General features: G+C 40.5%; 1 protein-coding gene across 1 annotated transcript; it reads right to left on the reverse strand.

Annotated features, from left to right (window-relative positions):
* Window positions 1–357: 357 nt before the first annotated feature.
* LOC104123331 (carbonic anhydrase 3) lies at window positions 358–11,795 on the reverse strand (the record flags this gene model as incomplete). The annotated part of the gene is made up of 6 exons (XM_009635569.1): window positions 358–477; window positions 1,678–1,833; window positions 4,417–4,482; window positions 6,381–6,473; window positions 8,421–8,539; window positions 11,598–11,795. Coding segments are annotated over 6 exons (752 nt in total), but the record flags the coding sequence as incomplete, so codon positions are not given.
* Window positions 11,796–11,865: the final 70 nt, after the last annotated feature.

An 11,865-nucleotide genomic window follows, 5' to 3' on the forward strand; every position in this document is an offset into this window, starting at 1 on the left:
TGAACTACGGGTTCATTTTTCTGCCTTTACTACATTTCCTTTGAAATTAATTTTAAGTATTGAAACTGAGCCCATTTTCCTTCCAAGACCACATGGCAGAGAAGTGACACTATCACAAATGCGGAGTCATTTGTGGTCAAGAATGACATGTATCTCACATTTCCTTATTAAGGTTAGTATTTGCATACAGTATTTTTTTTCTGCTTTCAAAATCAGATTCAGTTTTATCACTCAGAATTTCAAGCTGAGAAACACAGATCTGGATCAAGAGGAAAAGCAGTAAGACAGCAAAAACTAACTACACTTTGGGATGCAGGGATTTTCTCACTCGGGTTCAGCCAAGTGAGACTGGAGACTTCACTTGAACGAGGCTCTCACTATCCTGCCATTCACAGGCTGAGGTGGGCGCCAGTTATCAACCAGCGGGTTCACAGGTTCATTCTCACTGTTCTTGGAAAGGCTACGGAGCTTCGCCATCTGCAAATTAGAAAAATTAAAGTGTCCATGTGAATTCACCTGGAAGCAGTGTGGACCTTGATGCCTAGAACAAACTCTGAGACAGAAGAGGAATTTTCTTATATAATGACAAGCACACTGGTAGAGATTATTGGTAGAGATCACCGCAGCCCAACAGCTAGCACTGTTTTTGTGGATCTTCACATTCTTCATCCACAGAACAGTGCATCATCTGACCCTTGCCTGAGCTGCTTTTGGATTTTTCCCTGACCCATGCTCAAAAGGCAGAAAAAGAGTAGGGGCCTCCTGTGACCCTGCTGGAGCTGGACTGCAGTCAAATCATGTGTGAAAATATGGCTACCCATGAAGGGGGATGCACGTCTAAGTCTATGCAAGGTAGGCTGATAGAAAAAGCTGGTCTGCAGAAGTACCTATGTTGTTCTGCGAGGCAGAGAAATGTATGCCAACTGGGTTACTAAGTTCAATCATGAATTCAGCACCTAGCCGTTGTTCTCCAAATTAACTTAAATTCAGTGTTGCTTTGTTGTTACCCTTGCATCAGAATGCAAAATAAATCTATTCTGAAAATGGCCAAATCAGTAAAAAGGCTATAGCCTGACTTGTACTGCTGAAGCAGAAAATAGTATAAAAACCCAAAAGTTTTAACACAAGAACTAAAAAGAAGGTCTCCTTATCCAGACTGGCTCTCTATTCTTTTTCTTGTGTAAATGTACATTTGAGCTATATGAATACAGTTAGTACATTCATTTGTATTAACATTCAAGCTTGCAGGTTCTAGCTAGTTTGATCCTTCCCACTGACAGATTTTAAGAAGTCAAGATCTGAAGCAGCAATTTCTTAAACTGGGAAACCAGCTAAACTTTAGTCTCGCTTGCCACTTCACGCTGAAGCACAGAGAATGAACTGAGGCTGCTGTGATGGCTGAATTTTGTGGCTCGAGGGCATTTCTGCCTACCCACGTTTTCAGGATCCAAGAACACTCCTGCTAAAGCTATTCCAGGAGGTGTCTAGGAAGACAGCCTGATTCTCCAGGTCTGTTTTACAGTCCATTTCAACAGTCCATTCTGCAGGCAGTTTCTCACAGTTCTCAGCTAAAGCTTTCCTTATCAAAAAAGGCAAAGTAACATAGGGCTTGCAAATCATCACACTGACATACTGCTGAGAACTCGAAAAGGAGTAGAAGAACTAGGTGGAGTTTACCTGGTCTGAGCTGACTTCAATCGGCTCCCTCAAGAGAATCCAAGTGATGCACTCCTCACAGGGGGGCGTAGTGAACGAACCATGGTAGGTCCAGTAGTCCCGAGATTTGGGGAAAAGAATTGAAGGATCAAAGTGATGAAAAGGAGCCTCTTTCCCCTTAAGAGAAACAAAAAATAATCCTCTGCAGTAACTCTAGGGATATGCATCTTAAAAGACATCAGTATCTATGTTATTATAAAGGGAGTAATTAAATATAAGACTCATGCAAGAGATCAATCTCCTTTTCTTCCTGTCAAGCATTTGCCCTGCAATTAATAACTGACATTTTGATTCCATTAATAAATTAAAACAAATTACAAACTGAATTGTGTGGGATCAAAGCAAATTCATTGTTACATTTTTCTATTCTGGAATTATCAACATTTTTTTTTTAATTTTGAGTCACTTGGGAAAAGGCTGTGGCACTGCAGGTACTGGTACCCTTTTTATTCAATAGAACAGTGGCCAGGCATTTATCCCAGATTTATTACAGTCTTCTCCTCTATCTGGAAGAATTTAAACCTGCATGTCTTTCTCCTCCCAGAATTGTGCTCTAATTACATTGTCATGGTGACACTCCCAATCTTTTTGTTGGCACTATTACGCTTAATGCAAAAAATTAAAATATTTCCTGGAAGAGTACTGGATCCTGAATGTCTTACAGCTAGAGGCGATTATCACCAGACAAGAGAGAACAGCAGACACCAGACAACATTTCCTGAGTTTTTCTTTTCCACTGAATGGGATACTCAAGAGAGTATCTCCCACAGGAGTATGATGATACTTCCTTGTCCCCTCAGGGCAACAAGAACTAACCAAGAAAATTCAGTTCTCTACCGGTATTTAGGATGCAGTTCTGGAAAGCAAGATCTATTACTCCCAATTCCTTCTCCTATCATAGCGAATCTTCTCTAGATGGGAACAGGGTATTACCCCGCAAAGTGCAATGAGAGGAGCTGAAGCCTTTTCCACACATTCTTGCACAAAATACAGGTGGAAAGAGTAACATCAAGACTCCAAACATATCTTCCTGACAAAATTATTCTGTAAATTCAGTATGAGTTTGCAAATAACTTCAGACACAAAATCAGTCTTTTTCAGTAAATACAGTACAGCGTCCAAGAAACTCCTCTATGTGTAGCGTACCACAGCAATTGAAACTGCATGTGTGATAAATACACCGGGTAATACCATCCATTAATCTTTCCTGAAAAATAAGTAATCCTGGTAAAATGTACGTGATGACAGGAAAGAAAAAAAGTATAAGAGAGAAAATCCAAGATGTGGTGGTCTGCATATGTGCCTATCTTTCTCTGCTTTTCTTCAACTATTCCTTTTTTCAGAACCACTAGAGAGAACACCTGCATGTAGGAAACCAGACTTCTATTTTTTTGCTGTTAGAAGTCATCAAATCTCCAGTTAGGCAGTCTCAGATAGAATGTAATGGAGTGGATATCACTGCCATCTTGTCATCATTATATGACACAGTGCTTCATAGGGTGATCGATCAACTTTTTATTAACTGTGGAAAAGCTCTTCTGTGTGTAAATGGCCAAAAAAAAATAAATATAGGGATTATGAGAGAAAGCTGAATCTGTATCAAGACAGAGATCATTGACACAGCAGGGGGAGCAACAGGTAAGGCAAAAAGAAAGACCTTCAGTTCCCTCAGCAGAAATAACTGAATTGTATCCGAAGACTAAGAAAAGGTGGAAAAAATTAAATTAATGTGACTGAGTGAGAACAGATTTCAGGCTCAGACCCACAGATCAATGGCAGTACATACATAAATAAATGCAAGAAATTCTGCTAAATTTGCAGGAAAGTGCTTACAAAATTTATAAAATTAAGTCCTGGTGATCTGGTGCTATGTTCAATGTCAAGTAAGAAAAGGACTAGATGACCTCTAGGGGTTCCTTCCAACCCAAAACATTCTATGATTCTATGACTTCCAGCATCATTAGAATCATAGATCTTATCATGAAGTAGAATTTCTAAAGTATACCTGGGGGTTAGGTTTATGTTAAATAACAATGTTAAATAACAGTAGATGCAGTATCACAATTCTCTGCAAAGAACTCCTTCTACAGTTATATCTATGCAATAGGTATGGACTTTGGTCCTTAGATCATTAATTAAACTGAGGAACACTTCAGAGTAGGTTTGCAGTGCTATTTGTGCTGGTATCATAGGAAGACAGAACCTAGGACTGATGCAGAAACCGTACCATGTAATCCCTTTTATAAATGAATTCAGTTCCATCTTACAACTAAGTTTTTAATCTCTGTTACGCTGACTGGGAGCTTTCTCCATCATTCCTACCAGTTTCTTCTCATTTCAGGTTAACTAAATTTCTGACTTGATTATATGCATTTGTTTTGGCCACTTCTGTCCTCAAATTCAAAAAGCTTTTCCTTTCTTCTTGATAGGCACACTAGCATATTTTTACAGAGCAGTATTGATAAGACTATTAATTGTGCATGCAAGGATTGACACAAAATCCTCTACCAGAACACTTACAGAAGTGAGGAGTTACATATTTTCTTAAGTAAAAGAAAGTGTCTTGCTCCACAGTTTGATGTATCACCTCTGGTGCTACTGTTAGGCATCAGAATATTGCCAAAAAGAGTGAATCTGCACTTCTGATTTCTGCTTCTGCTGCTTTTCAACTACATTATATCACAAAAATAGTTTCGATACCTTGGTCTTAATGTTATCAATTTCTTCAAGAATTCTCTTCATCTCTGGTTTGGGAGTTTTTCCAACCTGTAATGCAAAGCACAAGTACTGTATTTTTTCATCGTGTTCCACAGTATTTGAAAGAAATTCAGCACATCCCATCTGCCAAGTTAGGCAGCAGTACTCTCAGAGCATCCACTACAGACTGAGAGAAAACTATGAGTGGTAAAAGAACATCTGGAATAGCAGACTCAAGTAACTCGCTTTGCGATTAAAAAATGTGTTGAAATATTCTACAAGATACCTCCCACTGCCTGGGGAACAAACTGCTCACTCAGACAGCATCATCTACCAGCCTAGCCCTTGGCTCCTGGTTTGAAAGCAACCCACACCCGCTGTCAAGTGTATGAGCACTCAGCAAAGTGCTGATAGTCTGAACAGCTGGAGTTCCTGCAGACACTTCAAGCACTCTGCAGCACATACACGGTCAGATCAGACTTGATGTAAGACATATGATGAGATTCATGTCATGGCCTCCTCAGGCTATGGGGTCACTTTATTCATTGTCTTCATGATGTTCAGCACCTCCAAAAACTTTGATGTGGCTCTGCATCCCAGAAGAGTAAAGATAGCATGCATAAGACACGCCATTACTGCCACATCTTGTTCCAAAACAGATTAAATTCAATTCTTCAGGCGACAATTCAATCTCTGTTTTAGCAATACCGAAGAAGCCAGTCATGGAGTATGTATGACACACTCAGAGCAAAACAACAGCTCCTATGCCCGTGAGCAAGAAGGAAACAGGGAAAGGCAGACAGAGACAATACAGTGATACCACTTACTTTTCCAGACCTTTTAGCATGGTTTATAGGAACATAACGTTATACTATAGAAGTTGGTGTTTTAGAAGATAAAGCTTTAGCCTAAAATAGACCAGAAGAAACAGACCAAAAGAAAGGAAGAATAGTTGAAGGACATAGCCATAGAGGAGAATCTGGACAGGTGCTGACTTTCTGTCACTTTCAGTTTAAACTAACCACAAGAAAAAAGGTCAGGCTGGCTCACAGTGTAATAGAATCAAAATGACGCTGGATCTAGCCTGTCCAGGGACACTGTGGCAAAATGAATTACATCCACTTCCTATTGCTTGTACAAATGCAGCTTACTCGTGATAAAGCAATAAAAGGAGAACTATTCTCTGACACTGTGTTAAAGCTGAAATGCCCACCTGCAGGTAAAATGACAGCCGCGTAACTGAAGTTTGCATATTTTATCACTATTAGATTGTCTGCCTGTTAGCGTTTCTCAGTGTCGTAGACCACATGCAGATTTGATAGTAGGATTGCTTTCTTTCTGTTAAGTTTATATAAAAATCAATTGGAAAATATCGGTACAGTTATTATTTTGTTATGAAGCTGCTGTATTTCAAGGTTAAAATGTTCAGTGAACCTCTTTTACCATCAATTCTTTCAAGTACTTGGGTCTTTTTGGAGCAAGTTCATTGATCTCCTTTTGATTCCCAGCTCACGTGGGGATCAGCAAGAGACCAAGGATGGGAATCTGTCAACATAACCTTGCTGACAGGTAGATACAATACCTGCTAGCAGACAAAGGGCAGGAGGAAACACTCTTCCTATGCCGACTGTCCTCCTCACTCAGTACACAGCACAGCACAGAGCTGGTCAGCTATCAGGGACAAAGTTAGCAACTGTCCCAGGCGTGAAGTTGTGTGTCTCTTGCTCAATAGCCCCCATGATATGTGCCACTGGTGTCATGAATGGTGTCAGAAGCCGGCTCTGAACGGGTTAGTGCATGGAATCTGGAGGGCCCAGGGACATAAGTGACTTCAGTCTGTGCATCGCTTTGAATGTTTTCCTGTAAAATGATACAGTGCAGGGAAAAAACAATGGGAACTTTCCCCCTGGGACTAGAGAAAGATGAAAAATACAGAAAGTTGTAAAGACTGAATATTTGCCACTTACTTTCAGAAAAATGCCCACAACAGCCACACCATCAGGTTGTTTCAAAGCTCCAACAAAATTGCCATGTTTTGGATTCCAGTGCACCATATGTAACTAAAAATCAATGAAACCTCAGTTATAAATGCATAAAATTGCCAACAGCGCAGTCTTACAACCTTTTGCATTAAATTTTAAACAGTTTCCAGTACACAGTAAGTAAAGGAATGGACATGAGGAATAAAACTATATGCAAGTATTTCCTATTCCTGTTCCCATGCTTCCATGCACTCACACTTTCTATAAGCATCACTTTGCATTTAATTGAAGCATAGAAGAAGGAAAATGGAGTTTACCACACAATACCTTTAAAAATTAATCAAGACAATTCAACTATAAGCAGTTTAACCCAAGCACATGACATGCACACATGCAGTGCCTAAAACACCTACTGACATGCACTTCATCGCAAGTAGAGCTTTAGATCTCCATGTCATGCAGATAACAGCTCAAAGATTTACATAGGGTTGTATGCAGTACATATGTTATTGTTTTGGATCTCTTACTACTCTCGGTACATGGTACTTGAAAGGAGTGGAGACAATAACCTGACATTTCTTTCTCATCTCTACTTTCAACAGTGCTATTTTCAGGTTATATTTCAAGCTTTTACATCTCCTTCTAGAAAATCTCTGGCTCCTGCATATAGCTACAAATGCTGCAGCCAGCAGTGTGGAATCTCAAAGTCAGTAGTGTCTGGAACATAGCACCATAAAAAAAAAAAAAAAAGTCTGGAGCATATTTTGAATGCAAATTTTTGACTGTTTTTTAAACACAGTAACAATTATTTAAAATAACAACAAAATAATTTGCCCTGAATATAAATTAATGTATTGCTCTCTGTTTTTTTCCTCTTGAGAATAAGGATATCATTGCTAAGGATAAAGGTGGGGCTGCTATATATCTTTGGTTGCATTCTAGCAAAATTTCATACATTCCAGGCTTTCTTCTCCTGTCAATAAATATTTGAGTACTGCAAACAAAAGTGAAGTAAAAAGTCTGCGCTTGAACTAGCCAAGAAATAGCTTGAGGAAAGCAGAATTTGTCTATTTAGTTGGCCACAGAAAGTAGAACACTAACACAGTTAGTGGCTAAGGAATGGGGAAAAAAACCCCAAACCCTCACCCACAGTCATCTCTGCAATGTTTGTGCACACTGCAAAATATCTTCCCAAATTTTCTCCTACGATAGGTGGGCAAAGCCCCTGTAAGCTCTGCACTTTGAGGGTATAGGTGGACGGCAGGAAAACACTAATGCAGACTTTTTGTGGGCACAGGCATATGTTTTGAGCCTATTCTCAAATAAGATGGAGGAAGGAGGTAACATTTGCTAGTACTTCACTAGCACCAATAGTGAATTCACTTATATTTATTACCTGAGTAAGTCTTCAGGGCCTAGAGCAGCTATTAGCTTTAGCAAATTTGGACAACAATAGTGCAGTAGTTTACATTAAAAAAACCCTGCAAGCATCTGTTTTCCACAGTTCCCAAAAATAAACACAGAAATTTTAAAGCACAGATGTTCAGAAACTAAAAGTACTCTTTACCACTCTGAATCAGTTTTAAGGTGGAACACATTTTGAATGTCAGTTTATCAAATGTGCTTTTAGCAAGTTTTTCTATTCATTAGCAATGCTTTCTGAATCTAACTTAGTAATTCAAGCTATACCAGAAATGGCTAAAAGCCAAAAAACATCAGCAGAAAACAGGTCTTCCTATTTGGAAATAACAGATCACTTTGTCTCAAATATTTTTAAAACATTCTAAAATACCAGCAAAAACTCATGCTTGAAGAAGCGAATTCCATGTCGGTATATACTTGCAAAGATACATTGTTGGCAGATGCAATATATCTCATTGCACGCTGATGAATATTCACAAGCTTCATAGGCAGATTTTAAAAATCCATAGCTAAATATTTGCAAATGGGAGAATGGTTAATCTGTTCGGATGCACAGTCAAATTCCAGTTAGTACTGAATACTACTATTAAAAATAAGTCCTACCTCTGCTGCGTATTTCACCCCATCTATAATATGCTCAGAGCCATGGTCATCAGAGGAACCCCAATGCAAGTGAAGCTGACGCAGCCTGTAGGCTCCCGTGAGCGGCCCACCTCTCAGCACTGCAATTGATAATCTACATCAACACCAGAACGCTGATGTACACGTCTGCTGAACGGGGACCCACACTTTGAAAGTATGGAGCGCCTCTTGTAAATCCAGCTGGTTGCTGTGGGGGTCACAACACTCACCCGTTTACAAGATTGGGGCTGAATTCTGTTATCCCTCGGGAAGAGTCCTGTTTGATGGGAACACCGTGGAAGCTGCTGTGAGTCAAGCACGGAATCAAAACCCCAGAAGCCCAACAAGCCCCTTTCTCTTGGCAAGTGGACACACTACAGTTCCTGATGTGGAGAGAGAAGGAAGGTGTTCACAGCTGATGCTTGCCAAGAAATGGTCTGTTGTGAAATGGCTGGGGGTAGGACCATGAAATTAACTCAAAGGTGCTTTGAAGTGTACCTCTGGGCCATGACCAGCATACTTTTCACAGTTCAGGCAACTGAACAATCGTTACAGCAAAGTTTGCTGCTTCTTAAAAAAACCCATCTATTTCTTGAAAGTGAGGAAAGAGAAGCAAGTTTAGGCCAAAAGAGTTAGAAAAGTGTTCTTGAGCAAGGAAAATCTATAGTCCACATTTAACATTGCCACCAATGAAACAAATTAAGAAGCTATGACTTCTGCTGTTCTTAGCCAAATAATGCTGACCACGCATCAGTCTGACAGCTTACATCAGCCCTGACTTTCAAAACATCACACCTGCTCTTTCAGTTTGGGGATTCTTTTGAGCAGGGACTGCTTAGAGGATAAGCTCTCAAATATATTTTTCATTCATTACCTAAGGCAGGAATGAGACGTGTTTCCTTACACAGAAAGCTGATAATGCAGTGCCAGAAGACCTTGTTTAAATAGCATTCAAGTTTGAACTTCTACCAATAGCTTTGAAGTTCAAAGTTAACATTGAAATAATATTTAAATCCTCTTGTGCCCAATGGTCTCAAATTAATTCTTGATATCATATGTGTTGGAATACCTACACACAGCAAGAGGTTTAACTTTGCAGTTTCTCTTTTTAGTTGGTAGGTGTCTCAGCAATTGAGGGTAGAGGGGGGCAGAAACAAAGCAGTGTGTTGAGTTCTAGGCAGGCAGTTCCTCTTTTTCTTTGAGTTTGTTCATACACAAACAAATTATCATAACTAACTCAATACAGTATTAAGTCTTCTGTAGAAGCCTTTAATGGAAAATATATGTGACATAATAATAATAGTAATAATGATTATTGTTTCACTTTTGAATGTAGGGGAAATAAGACATAGACTCTTAAGTCCCAAATCCTCACAAGTATTTGCTTGCCATTTCACACTGGAATCAATGGGAGGAAGGAACTTCCAGGAGCTGGAAACTCATTTAGCTGTTGTTTCTTACAAGTGGCCATTTCCAGAGCTCGAATATTGTGAAGCACTTGGAAACAGCACTTCATAATGGCATGCAGATCTCTCTAGCATAAAAATAAATCTTTTTAACATTCAAAATTTTACATGTGATTAGATAAAAAAAGGCTATCTTCAAGCTAGATTTCTGTTTCCAGCTATAATCGGATCTGTGACTACTACTTACTCTCAGCTGCCACCACAGAAGCCAACAAATGAAGGTAATGATTATGAAATGCTTTCTCATGTTGTTTTTCAGAGTGTCAAACACTGTATCTGATTCCAGACACATCTCTATGAAAGGCTTCAACCTAAACTACTGTCCAGCAGCCTGCAGAAAGTTAGTAACGGGGGCAGGGAGTGAATGTACAGACTGGATGTCCAGAGGAACAAGAGATGACGGGGAGGTCGGAGAAGCAGGGAGGCAACGGAGGGAAGATGATGCAGAAGAAGGGCTGCACCAAGGGCTGCACTCTGCTTGGCCAAATCAGGGTCTTTCTCCAATACAGTTCTCTAGGCAGACACATTCTTGAGCACCCTCTGTCTAAACCTTTCAGCCTTTAGGAAGCTGCAAAGACAGAGCAGAACCATCATGTGAAAAGGTTCATAATCAATTTACTTCCCATGCTTTGAGTTGTGGCATTGATTTTGTGCTTGTGGAAGAGCATTCTGTGTCATAGCAAAAGTGCAATTTATGGTTTGTCTGAGGCCACTGTGTAGAAACTGCGGTAATAAATACTAAAGCACCATACAAATACATAACAAAGATGGTCCCTGTCCTAAATGGCTTAGAGTCCATCTGCGAGATGTGAAACACGAACTGGTAGCTGTAATGGTAAACGAAGGAGACCAAGGAAACAACGAGCTCATCAAGATAAACATGATAGTGATGTTTTGATGTACCACAGATATATTTCGTTATATAGCTTACTAAAAACAAAAACCCAATACAAGTACCATCAAAGCAGGTGCAGAAAAATACAGTGGAAAGTAACTCTCTTTTCCATTAATTAGACTGCTTTAATTCTTGATAAAGGACTGATCAATACTGTATGCTCTCAAGATGTCTTCGCATTATATGGTATTGTGAATTTATTATTCCTTTTGACTGTTGTTGCCTGTCTGCATTCAGAGCTACACACTGATACAGCTCTCGAATCAAGTTTTGAACAATTTAACTTAGAGATTAGAGACTGCTCTCTATGTAATAGCAAAGCCATTTCATAGCTTTCCAGAAGCTATGAAATGCTATTGTCAGAAATGCTATTTTCATAGCTTTTTCAGGCTGTGGAGGCTCTTAAAGACTTCCCATACAAACAGGAGAAATCAAGATCACAGTTGGTGGAAACACAAAAGTTTTGTGTTCACGAAGTGCCTCAGAGCATGCACTCTCTCCCCCGACACAAAACCTGAGGGTGTGACGTCTGCATCCAAGGAGGTGACTTGGGGAAGAGAAGTCCACCTTCCAGCTGAGCCTGTGTCTCAGGGGTGCCCCTGCAGCTGCAACCTGTCCCACCTATGCTGGACCTGGCTGGATCCAGCAGAACAAAATCCGGGAGCACCTTTTTTACGTACCAAAATGACTTTTCTCTGCCAGCCTCCATAGGCCAGGTACCGCAGGACTCGCTTTGCTTCCCAGTGCTTCGCAAACATCGATTCCCAACAACCCCCACGCACCAAACCAAAAACCGACCTGATCGATCGAAAGTGTCGTCGAAGACGACTCGGCAGGTGCGCCCGTTGTTCAGGATGGTTTTCGCGGCCCCGGGATCGTAGCTGGCATGCCAAGAGGAGAGAGACGTGTCGTGCCGCACGTCTTTGCTGTTGATCTCAATGGGCGACTGCTTCTCTCCCTTGGCCATGGGGTAGTTCTCATGCCAGCGCTCGGGTCCTGAGGGGGGGAAAGGCAAGGAAACGTCGTTCCGGCTCACCCCCGGCCGGCCCGGCGGCCCCTCGCCCCC

This window comes from Egretta garzetta, unplaced genomic scaffold (genome assembly GCF_000687185.1).
Source record: "Egretta garzetta isolate BGI_Z169 unplaced genomic scaffold, ASM68718v1 scaffold453, whole genome shotgun sequence".
Lineage (NCBI taxonomy): Eukaryota > Metazoa > Chordata > Aves > Pelecaniformes > Ardeidae > Egretta > Egretta garzetta.